Here is a 14,549-nt window from a genome sequence, read left to right as displayed (position 1 = left end):
TGGGTGAATTGTGTTCTGTTTGCTGCCAGTCTAAATTACGCCGCTTGCAGAAAACCACATAAGTTAGATGTATTCCACGTCAGGCTTTTGAATGTCTGCACCTAGCCTACGTGGCCAGCTGTTATTAGGGAGTGAGTCAGCCTTCTATCTGAGGGCTTTCAAGGCACATGAGTTAGTTCAAAACATCACATCCACATCTCTGACACATCTGGAGATATTCAAGAGGCTGTTGTTACTCAACACAGCTTATTGGTGAACTGAGTCATGATGAGGCTGATACCCCTCTTAATTACAATGAGATTAGCCCTCCCCTTTTTCTCTCCCCCTCCCCCTTTCCTCTTGCAACCTGATTCTTTCACATTTTAACGTAAAGGTAATTCTGTTAGGTATGAGGGAGTTACTCTTAGTTTACCCCAAGATGTGTGAGATCAGAATCAGGCCCTCTGTGTTTATACACACAAGGATATATATCTTGTTTTGAAAGCACCTATCTAAGCACCTCTAATTAACACCCATCACCTCTAATTAACAGCCATCCTGTTAAGAACAGAATCCTTCCCATTGTAGAAGATAGGATTGAGATGCACCTTATAGACCTTATGTCTGTTGCTCACAAAAGCTTATACATCACTGTTAGTCTATAAGGTTCATCTATACCGGGGTGGGCAAAATGCGGCCAGGCCATTCTATCTGGCCCACGGGCCCCCTAAAAAATTTAGAAAATTAATATGTATCTGCCCCTAGCTGCCTGTCACATGGCCCTCGATGGCTTGCTGAAACTCAGTAAGTGGCCCTCCGTCTGAAATAATTGCCTGCCCCTGATCTATACCCTGCCTTTTGCCTGTCTTCAGACTAACACGACTACCTCCTTCCCCCTTCCCCCTTCCCACTGTATTTACATTGGTTGTTAGATGTCTGGAAGTGTTGCTTGTAAAAATTGTTGTTTTGAAACTCTTTTACTCAACAGTAAGATAGTCAGAAGAACAGAGCCAGGAAGAAGCTGTTCTTTGCCCACTTTTGCATACCCATTCTGCTTCTCACTTTCTCCAGCTCTGATGGACTGTTTTCCAGTCAGCCTTGGCACAGGAAAATGCGTTGAGAACAGCAGAGGGCTAATGCCCTCTGCAAACTTTCTGAAATGTCCCTCTCCTGTCTTCCCCGCAGACCGGACCCACATGTTACAGTCAGGAAAAGAGGGGCAGTAGCACTGCTCTCCTTGAAAAGGAATTACCTTTTGGCGTACTCTGAGATGAATGCACATCTTTCCCATTGGATTTACTGAGGAGAATTCAGAATCATGGGACCAGTGTACTAGTGGCACTGTACTAATGGTATCTGTTCTCTGTTTCTGCCAGAAAACATTTGGTTGTCTGTAGGGGGTGGAGAAGACCACTAGTATAGACCTATTCATAGAGCCCTTTCCTCCCCCCACCCCTTCCCAGTGTCACACATCTGGCTTGAGGAGAACAGCGAGAGGTTTCTTCCATTAGCAGAACGGTTTAAAGTGCTTGGGAAGAAAGATGAGTAAAAAAATGCCACAAAATATAAGTACAAATACAGAGCTGGGGATGAAACTAAGGGTGCCTGTAGATGTGTGGGGAGGCTACTCCAAGGCACTGTCATTACAGCACTGGAGCATGCTGATTAGTTTGCTCCATCAGCCTCTGTGTCTTGTGTATCAGCATCCCTGAACTTCAAAATGGTGGAGGGGTACTTTAACTAAAGCTCATTCAACAAACTTTACTTAAAACACCCTTGCTGCCATTTCAAAGTGCAGAGATACATACACAAGATGCTGCAGGCACTTTTATTAGAGCCACTCTAATTAAAGTGCCCTCCACCCTCCCAAATGTGTAAAAACACCCTTAGATACCAAATCAACCTGAGTCATTTTAAAGGTAGTTGTTACTAGTGCATTTCTGTAGCCATTCTGTTGCTTAAAGGCCAGCACAATTCACTGTAAAATACTGGCCAGGAGTTCCAGCTCTGCACCTTTGAACTCCATTAGAACTTGCCATTGGCTTCTAATACGAACAGGGTTGGGTTCAGATGACTCTGACATAGGCCCCTCTACATATTCAGGTAAAGGTGTGATCTATTGCGCAATCCATAGTCACACCTCCTGCCGTACCAGCTTCCCACTGGCCAGCTTCCAATGGGAGGATCTCAGCTCCACGCCAACTTTATGGAAATGGGAGACTCTTCTCTAGCTTGCTTGTGCGGCCATACAACTGAGGGCAAGCATAAGTCAGGGGCATCCAAACCCCAAGCCTCCAGGCTTGGGCCTGCACATAGAATGCCTGCTGAAGGATTTGGAAATATCTGAAGTCCCAGGCTGAAAAATCTGGGGTAGAGGATACTTGCCAGTAGTAGGGCCACATAAGGCTTTTGTTTGATCTGGTATACAAAAACATTTCCCCCCCCAAAAATTCATGGCAGGAGGCATGACTGTGGGATTGCACGTTAACTCTCATTGTGCTTTATTGCCAGTGTAGGGGGAGCCCAACCCTGGGCTTTCCCAGCATCTGCAAGAAGCAGGCTTCCAGGGCTGGGAGTCCTCTCTGCTGATAGGACTTCCAGCCCTGGGAACCATACAGAGCTGTGATTGTGTATCCCACAACTGACAGGACTCTTGTGCCCTATATCAGGTGTGGGACTTTTGGCCCCGGCTCTGTCTGGTGTGCAGCTGGGACACCAGACCGTTTTACCAAATGCAAGACTCTCAACCCTGGCAGCCGTGGGACGCTGCTCTGATCTCCTAGCTCTGGTGTGCCTGGGGCACCCACAGCTGTGATCTCCCAGCCCCGGGGGCGTGTTGTGCTCCCCAGCAGCTGGGAGATTGCAGCAGATGTAGTCTCCCAGTCACAGACTGCCTACACATGCAAATTAAAGATGGACAGAAACCAGTGATAAAGTTATTACACAATTTCAAGCAATAACTTTATAGCTGGTTGAACCTTTTTGAAGTGCTGTAGTTAATTTGCACATGTAGCCAATCTATATTTATTTGCACAATTAATAAGGTAACTGCATAATAGGTATAATGTGTGGAGGGGCCATAGTGAAGTTCCTCTGACTTTCCAGATCACTTCACTATATAGAAAAGTAAAATAAATACATAAATAAATAGTGTTACAGGCTACAGTGAACCTGTGTTTTCACCTCTGTGTAAAAAAAAAAATAATCCCTTTAGAGGGTTCACTGCTCTTACTCTTCTTTCTCAAGTTCATGCCTTCACCCCCAAATGAATTTATGTAGCTGCTTTACTTCCTAGAGGGTATGGTCTAAGCACAGGAATGAGAGCCAAAAGCTTCTGTGTGGGAACTGTACACTAACTCTTGCTATCTGGCCACAGGTAAATCACTTAATCCTTCTATTGGATTCCCTGCCTGTAAAGTAAGGATCCAACAGAGAGAGTTCATAAAGATTTAGTGACGAATTATAACCTGCAGCTACATAGCTGACATATGCATTTATAAAGCATGTTAAGCCTCATACTTCAAGGCATAAGACAGGCCTAGAGCACCAGAAACTTCCACCCCTGTACAGTCATTGCAGAATTATCAGTTTTTCCTCTGAAATGTCTGGTCCTGGCCACTTTGAAGACAAGCTATTAGAATAGATGGGTCATTCATTGGACTGGTTGGAGTGTGATTGCTAGGTTCCTAATGTATGTAAGGAGCTTTGATGATGAGTAAAGATCTCTAAGAGCTTAGTGCTCTTAGGTTTGTGCTGTGGTTATTTATTACTGTCTCCCTTCTCTGACCAGAGAGGATGGTAATTGTTAAATTGGCTTTTACTTAAAGCAGAGAAAAGTCCAGAAGAAGACGGTGCAGACAAGGTCAAAGAAGAGGAAAAGAGCAAAATCATGACACAGAAAGACATCAAGCAGGAAGAAAAGAGTCACAACCAGGGGGATAAGGACAGCGAAGATAAAAAATGTAAACATAAAAGGAAAAAAGAACCTGATGAGCAGGACAAGCCTAAAGCAGAGGCACAGGACACAGTGGATATAACCAGTAAGGAGAGAGGGGAACTGTGTAACTGTCTGTCATTTTAACCCACATGTGCTTTATAAAAATCCAGCCTTAAATACACATGTGTGCATGTATATATGTGTGGGGTGAACCAAGCACATCAGTCTGCTGGGGTTGCAGACCTGAGCCGTAATTTCCTCAAGAAAGCATAGAGAGGCCTGCAAAGGGTCAGGAATGAGTAATGCACCCAGTTCAGTGCTTGCTTTTTTCCAGCTCCTGCCACTGTGACAGAGCTGTCCCAGAAAGAAGGGGGTGATGGTATCATGGCCAACTTCCAGTTGAGATTGCAGTGTGTGGAGGGAGAGCAGATTTAATTTCTGTATTAGGCTCCATGGCTAGGGACAGACATTCAAAAAGCCTGAGCCTGAATTGATTCAATCTTTGCAGGTTAGTCTAACCTGGCTAGGTTTTAATTTCTGGTTTTAATTTCTGTATTAGGCTCCATGGCTAGGGACAGACATTCAAAAAGCCTGAGCCTGAATTGATTCAATCTTTGCAGGTTAGTCTAACCTGGCTAGGATGAATCAGTTTGTAACTCCACAGACATCCCAGAAATGCAGGCACATGCCTGCAGTGACTCAGGCGCTAAAGCAGCCCTCCTCTCCCTTCCATAGTGCTGAGCTGAGGGGGGCGTGGCCAGGCCCAGGCAGCATGCTCTGATTAGGGAGGGGTTCCCCCCACTTCTGAACAGCCCAGCAGGCAATTGATAACACAGTGTTTATCACCCCATTAAGAAAACAACAGAGACATTACCAGCTACCTGTTGATTCTGATTTTATCCTATCTGCCACAGCAGGGACTAGCCAGCATGTGGTCTGCTAACTAATGCTGAGAGGTGTCTCTGTAAGGCAGAGGGGAAGGGGCAATCCTGCAGGGAGTGGGGAGGGGAGGGGGGGAGCAGGGAGAAGCCAGGCAGATGCCTGCAGTCTCTACTGAGCTCCAGTCGGGGAGCAGAGGGGAGGGGCCAGCCCTGCTGTGGAGCAGAGAACCCCACCCAGCCCAGAGAGCATGCTGGGATGCTGGGGGAGTCTGGTTTATCCTAAACCAGCAAGGGGTCTGCAACACACATTGCATAAACCGGTTTGACCCAAATCAGTTAAGTCTGAATACTATATTCAACCAGGTTTACATCAAAATGGTTTTAGCCGTTTTCAAACTGGTTTATGTGCACTGAACGTCTGTTCTGTTACAGGTTTAAATCAGTTTCTGATCACTTAAACTGGTTTATGTGTAATGTCTGTCCCTAGCCCAGAGGTGCTATGTCTGCAGGAGATGCACTGAATGATCCAGCTACCACATCACTGCTCCCTTCTGATGCACAGACACCCACCTTTTGGTTTGCTTTGGCTAGCTGAAGAGAAAAACTGCCCACTAAAGTTTCTGCAGTTGAGTTTCTTTCAGTGGCAGTAACTATTTCTAGTCTACAGCATGTCTGTACCCTTCCTAAGTAAAGCCCAGGAGTTCCACACATTTATTTCCTAGGTCTAGACAGTGGCCCTGACTTTAATAGCAACATGTAAGGGAGATAATTTTAAAGGAATTAATGTTTTGTTTGCTGTTCGTTGCCTTTCAGCAGCATAACCTGTGTCTGCAAGGGAAGGCTAGTTCCAAGGGGATTTGTCTGAATTGTGTGTGTCTGTCCATGGCCTTTTCTGATGCTGACATTAGCTACCACCTACAAAGTTCTGAATGACCTGCTTGGTTTTTAAGATCCAATGCCTTCTTTTGTAGGGAGCCAGATGAGCTTTCTGCATGGCAGCAAGCTGGGGATTCCATAACAAATTCCACACTGCAAACAGCTCAGGGCCCCACACTTTGACTCCTTTGAAAAGCTAGAGGTAAAATTGAGGTCACCAGGACCCATCCTCACGTACACATTGACGATATGCATTCACCCTGATTGGAAACAGGACAGTGCTTCAAAAGGAATGAACCAGGCAAGGGGCAAAGGTCATCTAAGCCAATCATCTTCTACCACCTCTTTATCTTTGCATTGCTCATCAGCTCCTAATTCCAGAAGTTCTGAAACTACAGTAGCAGAGGCCTTGCCGTCAATAAAGGAAACAGCCTGCATTCCCATCTCAGATGTGTATGTTTAAGACAGCCATACAATAAATTCCACATGCATGAAGAAGCACCCTGTAAGCCACACTGAGAGCTCGGGTAACTCAGGGTTCCAGATACCACTGGTTTATGGCAAGATAGATGGGCCTAAGGTTTAAAATACATCCAAAGTCAGATTCAGAGCTGGCCTGAGCCAGTGTAACTGGGGTTGGATGCTGGTGTGAATGGATGAGCTGGCTATCAGATAATCCTCTGCTACTACAACACAGTAGAGCAGAGGTCCAATGACTGACTGGCATAGCATAAATCTGCCTTTGCTGACTGGTACATAGCAGTCCCTCCTGCATGAAGTACATTTTGCTGCTCAAAGATTCTCTATTAGCACTGTTTAAGATGTCAGCCCTGAGTGCCTGATGCAGGTATGACTCATGAGGAGGACAGGCCTCAGCCAGACAGGTTTGGCTACACTTTGACACCAACTTCCTGAGTGTTGAAACATTGCATGAAATGCAATTGTGGACCACCCCTTCTTCCCCTCCCCAATCTCTGTCTCACCACCACCGCACATGATCCTTCAGCATTTTGTGTAAACCAGCAGGGTCTGAGGCTTTAAATTTCTCATCTCCTAGAATGTGTATCTTTAGGCTGCCCGAGGGCTTTGTTTACTTCAGAGAGTGTCTGTTTTCTGTAGAACGTCATAATACATTATGATGAGTTTAAAGACACCCTGGGCAACACTCGTCTTAAGTGGTGCCTACCACTTACGGATCGTGGGCTGACCCTCTGCATTATGATATACTTCACCTACTAGCATTTAAAGAAGGTTTTCTTACCTCAGCTAGCAATGTGTTAAAAGAATATACAGCTGAGCAGATGACATAAGTGGTAGATTTCAGCTCAGCTGGAAATACAGCCTTGGTACCTGACTGATGTAAACTCTTCATGTATCAACAGACAGTGATGCCACAACAATCTATTTCTGCCATGAATGAACAACACGTGTCTGTACCCTGGCAGCAGTAGGGACCACATTCAACTTCCCCTGGCCAAGAGAGTTCTGTCTTCACAAATTATTGCAGTGCTGGGCTCCTCTTGCTTATAGAGTTAATCTGAACTAATTCCCCTGAAATTAGGAAGTTTATCTCAGCCTAAATTTGGAATGAGCTGACAGTAGGGCCCTGGTATTTTACTGCTGCTGCTGTGTGTGTGAGATCTGTAGCCAAAGTCTGGGTTTCATTCCTTTTTCTTTCTTGATTTCTTCTCTTTCAAGTGAAGACCTTTTTTGAACCTGAACCTTCAGGCCTGGTCCCAGGAGTGTGCATACAGAACTTGGTGAAGATATTTGGAAACAGCACAAAGCCAGCAGTGGATGGGATAACTGTTACTTTTTATGAGGGCCAGATCACAGCCTTCCTTGGCCACAATGGAGCAGGAAAGACAACCACCCTGTAAGTGTTCTGGCATTAGGAAAAGCATTGGCTGTACCAATTCAGGACCACTGCTCTACTGCTTTGTGCCTGCAACTGCTATAAGCAGCTTGCTCTGTGCCTTCTCCTAGCATCCATCTACCACTTCAGCAATTAGCTTGCCATGTAAGGTCAGGCTGTTCCATTTGGGAAAATGCTGACTTTTAGAAAAGAGAGAAGTATTCCAGACTAACTAAAGCCCTGGGAGAAAGGAAATGCATGACACAGACAAGTGGAAGTAAACAGGGTGGGGGAGGAAAAATCCCTCCAAAAGATTCAGCTATTTCCTGGGTCAAGCCTCCATGAGCATGTTAAAACAATAGGGTTTCTGGTGCTTGAAAAATAATGTGGAACTATAAAACCAGCACAAGTGCAACAGTTTTGGTTTGGATGCAGTTCTCTGGACACTTCGCTATGGATGCACTGAAATCAATGTTGCCTAATCTTTGTGCCCAGGTGCTTATATTCAAGAGATTTAGGGGCTATTTATGTAATGTAGCTATGCTTTTTTTTGGTGCATTTTATATGCAAGGTATGCACCCAAACTAAAATATCTCCTTAGTCCCAGAATAGTGGAGTTCCAGATAGTCTGAAACTTAGGTATCTTTTGGTTTCTTTAAAGCAAAAAATGCATATTCAGTGACACTGACATGTTTTACAGTTTTGTCTTTTTTCCTTCAGTTGTTCATTTCAGACAAACCCTAAAGAAAGAAGGCCTCATTATGACTTTTTAAAATGAAATGCTTATATTTTTACTTAAATTAGCTTTGTGTTTAAAATTTCCTTTAATTTAATTTTTTAAAATTAGAATTGCTTCAAGCCAAATCACTGTTTTTCAACTTTTTGCTCTTCCATAAATTTTGTAAAAATGTCATTTTCATTTTGACCTAAACCACATTATCTTTCGGTATTGTTTTCGGTTATCAGCCAACTGATAAATCCATTATTGGCCCTGTTGTTGTAGCAAGTCCTCCCCTCAAGGATATAGCACACAGCCTCCTCTCAGTCTAGAACAATGCAGAGTAAAGGAGGGGAGCGCAACATGAATTGCAGGTAAGATTGTTGGAACACGACACTTCATTCAAGGCCTCAAGCCATTATTCTGGACCTCTGCCCCACTGGGCTTATTTTATGCCCTGTTGATAGCATATCTGGGGAAACAGGTGGTGCACTGATCTGAGAAGTAGCGTTAAACCAACTCAGGCTAAACACTGTTTGGCCAGTCAGCACAGGCCAGATCCAAAAGAGTTTAAACCGAGTTTAAAATCAGTTTTCCAGCCTAGGTGAAGAAACAAAAGCAGAGCCCATGCTAACAGATTTACTGTGCACATTGCTGGGTTCTCGCATGTTTATTTTAGCTTCAGCTAAATAAAGGTAGGTGTGCTTACAACCAATTTTGAGTCGTGTTTGATTAAGCTTTGAAATGAAAAGTCGTCATACGCCACCTGCTGTCTTAATAAGAGAATTTTCCCTGATTTATCTGGAACCTAAGGGCAGCCTGTTGGATTTTTTTTTTCACTTTGTTCTGCTAGGTCAGTCCTGACAGGCTTGTTCCCACCCACATCTGGAACTGTCCTGGTTGGTGGTGAGGATATCCAAATGCACATGGACTCTATTCGACAGAAAATAGGCATGTGCCCTCAGTACAACATTTTATTCAATCAGTAAGTACCATTTGATGCCAGAAACAGGGGTCCCAGTGTAGACGGCTGGGATATAACCAAAGCCTGTGCTGTTTCCTTTTGCTCTTCTGGCAGGAGATGTAACTCACAAACAGATGTCTCCTTCCAGTGTTAGTCAAAGGATAATCATCTCTAGGGCAGATGCTGTCTCACTCTTTACATGGTTCCTGAATCCCCTCCTTCCTCTAACCGGGATAAACAATGTTGTGGTGGGAGGATGATGGTATCCTTGGTATAGACACTGGTATCCAATGTTCCCTCTAAGGTGTAGTGATCCATGAGCACCCTGCTTCACTCCATGAGCGTGCTGCTTCAGTCCATTCCCGAATTGGTCCTGCTTCCCACTTTAATATTTAATATTACACTGTGTACCAGATGCATTCTTTAATATTCGTCTCAGTCTATTTATTATCTTGCTAGATATATTTCTTTAAAGGCCCAATTCTGCTTTTAATTTGCATTGTTGTAAATAATAGAAGAAACTAGCTGTAATACCCACATGCTACCTTTTAATCATGTTGATGTGGCCAGGGGTAAGACTTAATTAATACTTAAATATGGGCAAGCATTTGAGTTCTCTGTCTTCAGTTACCAAAGAGCTGACTTTGTCTCCAGTACCTTTGTTACATGAAGTGTGTGTACCTCCCTGTCACGTCTCTTGGACCCACATGCATGCTGCTCTCGGCCTGCTCCCCTCCTCCATGCCTCACTGCAGCCTTTGAAAGTGGCATGGTGCCATGTGCATCCCGCCACTGGGTGGATCTGGCAGCGAGGTGCATGGCATCACTTTCAAAGGCTGCAGCAAAGCGCAGAGGCGGGGAGCAGGCAGAGCGCAGAGGATCCATGGGGCTGCCGGGCTTTGGCGTGGGAGCTGTGGGGCTTGCAGCACAGGGATGAAAGCTAAGATTAGGGTGAAGCCGGCAGGGCTCGGGGCAAAGCTTGCCTGAAGGGGCTGGGGACCAGAGCAGTTCCCTGGAGCCAGCGGAGCCCGTGTGGTGCCCAGCTTGGTCCCCGCCCCTGCCTTGCCTCGGGAGTAGCTGCTGCTTGCTCCATGCTGCAGGCATGGAGGAGGAAGGGGTGGGGGCAATGATTGCCCACTGATCAGCAGCCCAGCTCCTCACGGGCTGCTTCTGCCGGGGCTGCGCTCTCCCTCCCCGCAGGAATGCCGGTGAGGAGCAAAGTGGAGCAGAGCAGCCCCCGCACAGCCGAGCAGTAGGTGTCCCATGCCAGTCCTGGCACGTGGCATTAAAAAGTTACTGCGCGGCAGCATTTTTTATTGTGAGCGGCCACACGCACGCAGCTTAGAGGGAACCTTGCTGGTATCTCCACTGTGGATTGGGTTGGGAAGGGCTTAGAATGAGGACCCAGCACACTCTAGTCTGTGGCATGTCCCCCAAAGGATGTAACAATCTTAGGCCTAATATGTGCTAATGGTTGCAGATGCCATTTGGGAAAGACAGGTAGGTGGAAGCGTAGCTAGAGCAGTGGTCTCCAACCTTTTTAAGTAGGAGGTCACCTTTGGCATTTAGAAGCAACCCAAGATCTACCCTGTGCCGCTACCCCCCTCCCTCCCTCCCCCCCCCAACCCAGCAGGTAAGTCTGTGGGGAGGGAAGTGGGGGGCAGACCGAGGTAGAGGGAGAAAAATTATTTGGGAACACACCTCCCCAGCAGGTAAGTCCCACCTGGCTAGGGCCCCACTCAATTTACCCCTGCTCCTGCCTTTGCGGCACTGTCCCTTACCACAGGGGCCTCAATCTAGCCCCTTCCCTCCCCCACAGACCGACCTGTTAGGATGTGCATGCACACAGATACTCAGCCCCCCATCCTAGCCTTGGATTGACTCCAAGAGGCTTCAAGATCTACCGCAAGAGGCTCTGAGATCTACCGGTGGATCAATATCCACTGGTTGGTGACCACTGAGCAAAAGTATGATAGAGCATAAAACACTGTACCATGCTCTAGTGGTACCAAAGAGCAGCCAGCAAGCCAGTGTTGGCCATGTAAAAGGTAAACCAGCTCTTCTCTTCCAACAAGGGGATGTTATGGTGACTTGACTGCTACTCGGACAAGGAATTTGCTTGTTAATTTAAACTGCCTCTTTGTCTTTGCCTGATTTCACAGCCTTACTGTAGCAGAGCACATCTTGTTTTACGCCCAACTGAAAGGGAGATCCAAAAAAGAAGCTGAGCTGGAGCTGGAGATGATGCTGGAAGACATAGGTCTCCCCCATAAAAGGAATGAAGAGGCCCAAAACCTGTCAGGTGCTCAAGGACTTGTTCTCAAAGTCTCCTGTGCTTTTTGTTCTGCTCTGTTCAGTTACAGTTCTGTAAGGCCAAATCCTGCTGTAGCTGTGGACAGACCCATTCACTGTAAAAGGATTGCTCAAGCAATGAGGGTGATAGAACCTGTCCTTAAAGCACCAGCTACTAATGTATCTGAAGTGTTTGGATATTTTTATGCTGGATAAAAGCATATATTACTATACCAAAATATGTGTTCCCTCCATTAATCAAAAAGCATTCTAGGGTAACATTCCAAATGGCAACATTTTATCATGGTGCTGCTGTAGTGTCTTGGGTGCATACTCCAGGGACAGCAGGCTGCGGTGCCATAAATGAGTTGCAAGGGTAGATCCAGGGGGTGTCAGAACCTCTTCTGTCCAACCACAACAATTTTGAGACTGTAATGCTTCAGACACACTAGTTTTGGCACAGGATATACTTACCACCTTAGTGCAGTACTACAGGAAAGTTAATCCCTGATAAGAGACTGAGCTAATTAGAATGGATAAAGAGCTCCAGGGCACTTGCTCAGGTATGTCTGAAGCCTGCCTGGACCCTGAGGAAGCTAGTCTGTGAAGCTGTGCAGGAGCTTGTAATCTGGGTTGGAGAGAGGCTGGCAGCAGGACAGCAGCTAGAGCTGAGGACATGAGGGCTGTGTAGAGGGCTGAGGGGGTAGTGGGCAGTGAAGCATGGACTGGGGATGGGGAGGAAACTGGGCCCTCATGCTGTAGAGGATATGGGCCATGGGAGGCTGAGGTGGGCCAGGGGATAAAAAATGTGAAAACCTCTACTGTAGGACTGCTGAGTAATATTTGCACATGGGCTGTTCATTTTATTGAAGCGGTAAAGCAGAATGTAATGCAATATTAAAGGCTCAGAGCTAAAGATTGGTTTGATAAATAGCCAAAAGTTTTACTTTCCTAACCTCTTTTTTCTACAAACTTGAGCCAATATTATCATGTGAACAAACCTTAGAAGAGCTCCAGAACTTCTTGCTTCTGCTCCTGGCTAGGACTGACAAATGGAGGAGTTGCATGGAAAGTAATGAAAATGTTAACCATCTGGTGGGAACCTCAGAAGAAGTTTGTGTGGTGGTTTGGGTTTGGGGCATGTGTTCTGGATGGATCTTCACAGGTATCTTCTCTTATTGCAATGTGGATTGTTCTTCCATCTCACTCCTGCAGTTGTGCTTCTATGTTCTTATAGGTGGCTTGCAGAGAAAGCTATCTGTTGCCATTGCCTTTGTTGGTGAGGCAAAGGTGGTTGTCTTGGATGAGCCCACCTCTGGAGTTGATCCATATTCCAGGAGGTCTATCTGGGATCTTCTACTGAAGTATCGTTCAGGTAACCAGCTTAAGGGAAGAAAATGCTTTTTATAGCCCTTCTCTGGTATGGCGCATGTTGCATAAACTGTCACTAATATAAGGGAATGACACACGTAAATAACACCTCATGGTCAATCCATGGTAGCAGCATCTGGAGACTGATTTTAGTGCAGAGCTCAATAAAGTCAGAGATACGAAACAGTAACTGCATGTGAGGTGGGCAGTGCAATCCAAACCATGCTGAGAGGGCCCAGTTCACCTGCCCTCACTCACAGAGTAGTGCCTACCATGGTAAATCATCTCATTTATGTCAGTGGCATTGCTCACGCTGGAAGGAACTACTCACTCAGTGTGCAAGTGAGCAGAACTGTGCCTTAAATTGCAGATATGCCAAACCACTCTGAAGAAGTGTGCATATCTTCTTGCTTACAGATCCCAATACTATAGAAGGAGAAAGCTTCAGCTTCCTTAAGAACCTGTGAAACACACAGATCCCCTACAGTTTCTTCCAGGTGTGAATGAGTGCCGCACAAAGACATCTTGTTGATGGGCCTGATTCTGCCCCTCTTGCACCAAGTGGCACTTTCCTCTGTGACTAGCCCCATTGGCTACAGCTGGAGTACTCTTGGAGCAAGGTGCTATTCAGAGAGATTTCAGACTTCAGGCACCATCTCTCTCTCACTAGACAACATCTCCAAGCTTTCTAATTCTTGGTCACTGCTGTTTCCCACCATTATTGTGCCATCTGCCAGCTCCTCTTCACCTCTTTTAATGAGCGTTCACTTTTATATGTGTGAATCTCTCAAGAGATTGATCAATAATGGCCAACTGTGGAATGTGTTCTATAAGGGCATCATAACCATGGGAACAAAATGTCTCGACCTGCAGTTTTAGTGCAGAGATCAGATAAGCTAGACACACGATGCATCACCTTAATGGGACAAAGCTGTTGATGGTGGAGTTGTTACAAGATCTTCATGCCCCTGAGTCTCACAGTGACGTGTTTCCCTGGTTACATGTGAGCACCTACATCTGGAACATCTTATGCTTCATTTTCTCACCCCTACTTCACTGGCATTGCCAGCTTAAGGCCCAGCCCCTCAGTATCAGCTCATAGTGAAATCTTCAGTTCCTGTGCTTGGAAATGTAATGCTATGTTGACTAATGTAATCTATGTAGAGTTCTGACTGTAGTGGAGAACTGTAGTTTGTTGAGCCTCTGTGTACCTCCTCCTAGGCAGAACCATTATTCTCTCAACCCATCATATGGACGAGGCTGACATCCTTGGAGACCGGATTGCCATCATATCCCAAGGGAAACTGTACTGCTCAGGCTCTCCCATCTTCCTGAAGAACATCTTTGGAACTGGCTTCTATCTTACCTTGGTCCGCAAGATGAAAAAGATCCGACGTAAAGAACGAAAAGATGCAGTAAGTACTCAGTACTCTTATAGCTCACATAATCTGAAAAGTGCCAATAAATACCCATGGGATAATGCCAGAAGACAGAATCTGAGCAACTGCTGTTTGTTGTTGCTGTGCACAAAAGCTGTAAAGGGAATAAAGTAATGAAAAAAGGAGACACATCCTTACTAAATTATGGAACTGTGGACATTTCGATGTTCATCCCTTAACAGATCTCTGCTTTTATAAATGTATGTACACATTGAGGCTGGGCATATTATGGAAGACA

At 45.6% G+C, this 14,549-nt stretch overlaps 1 protein-coding gene across 1 annotated transcript in view; it reads left to right on the top strand.

Moving 5' to 3' along the window:
- ABCA4 (ATP binding cassette subfamily A member 4) overlaps positions 1 to 14,549 on the top strand; it is a 95,709-nt gene that overhangs the window by 39,948 nt on the left and 41,212 nt on the right. Inside the window, exons 14-19 of the mRNA XM_059727650.1 lie at positions 3,807 to 4,019; positions 7,372 to 7,549; positions 9,100 to 9,231; positions 11,372 to 11,511; positions 12,739 to 12,876; positions 14,094 to 14,287. Coding sequence (XP_059583633.1) covers positions 3,807 to 4,019; positions 7,372 to 7,549; positions 9,100 to 9,231; positions 11,372 to 11,511; positions 12,739 to 12,876; positions 14,094 to 14,287 — 995 coding nt within the window. The remainder of the gene's footprint in view (positions 1 to 3,806; positions 4,020 to 7,371; positions 7,550 to 9,099; positions 9,232 to 11,371; positions 11,512 to 12,738; positions 12,877 to 14,093; positions 14,288 to 14,549) is intronic.

This window comes from Alligator mississippiensis, chromosome 5 (genome assembly GCF_030867095.1).
Source record: "Alligator mississippiensis isolate rAllMis1 chromosome 5, rAllMis1, whole genome shotgun sequence".
NCBI classification, from domain to species: domain Eukaryota; kingdom Metazoa; phylum Chordata; order Crocodylia; family Alligatoridae; genus Alligator; species Alligator mississippiensis.
This window is presented reverse-complemented; position numbering and strand designations above follow the sequence as displayed.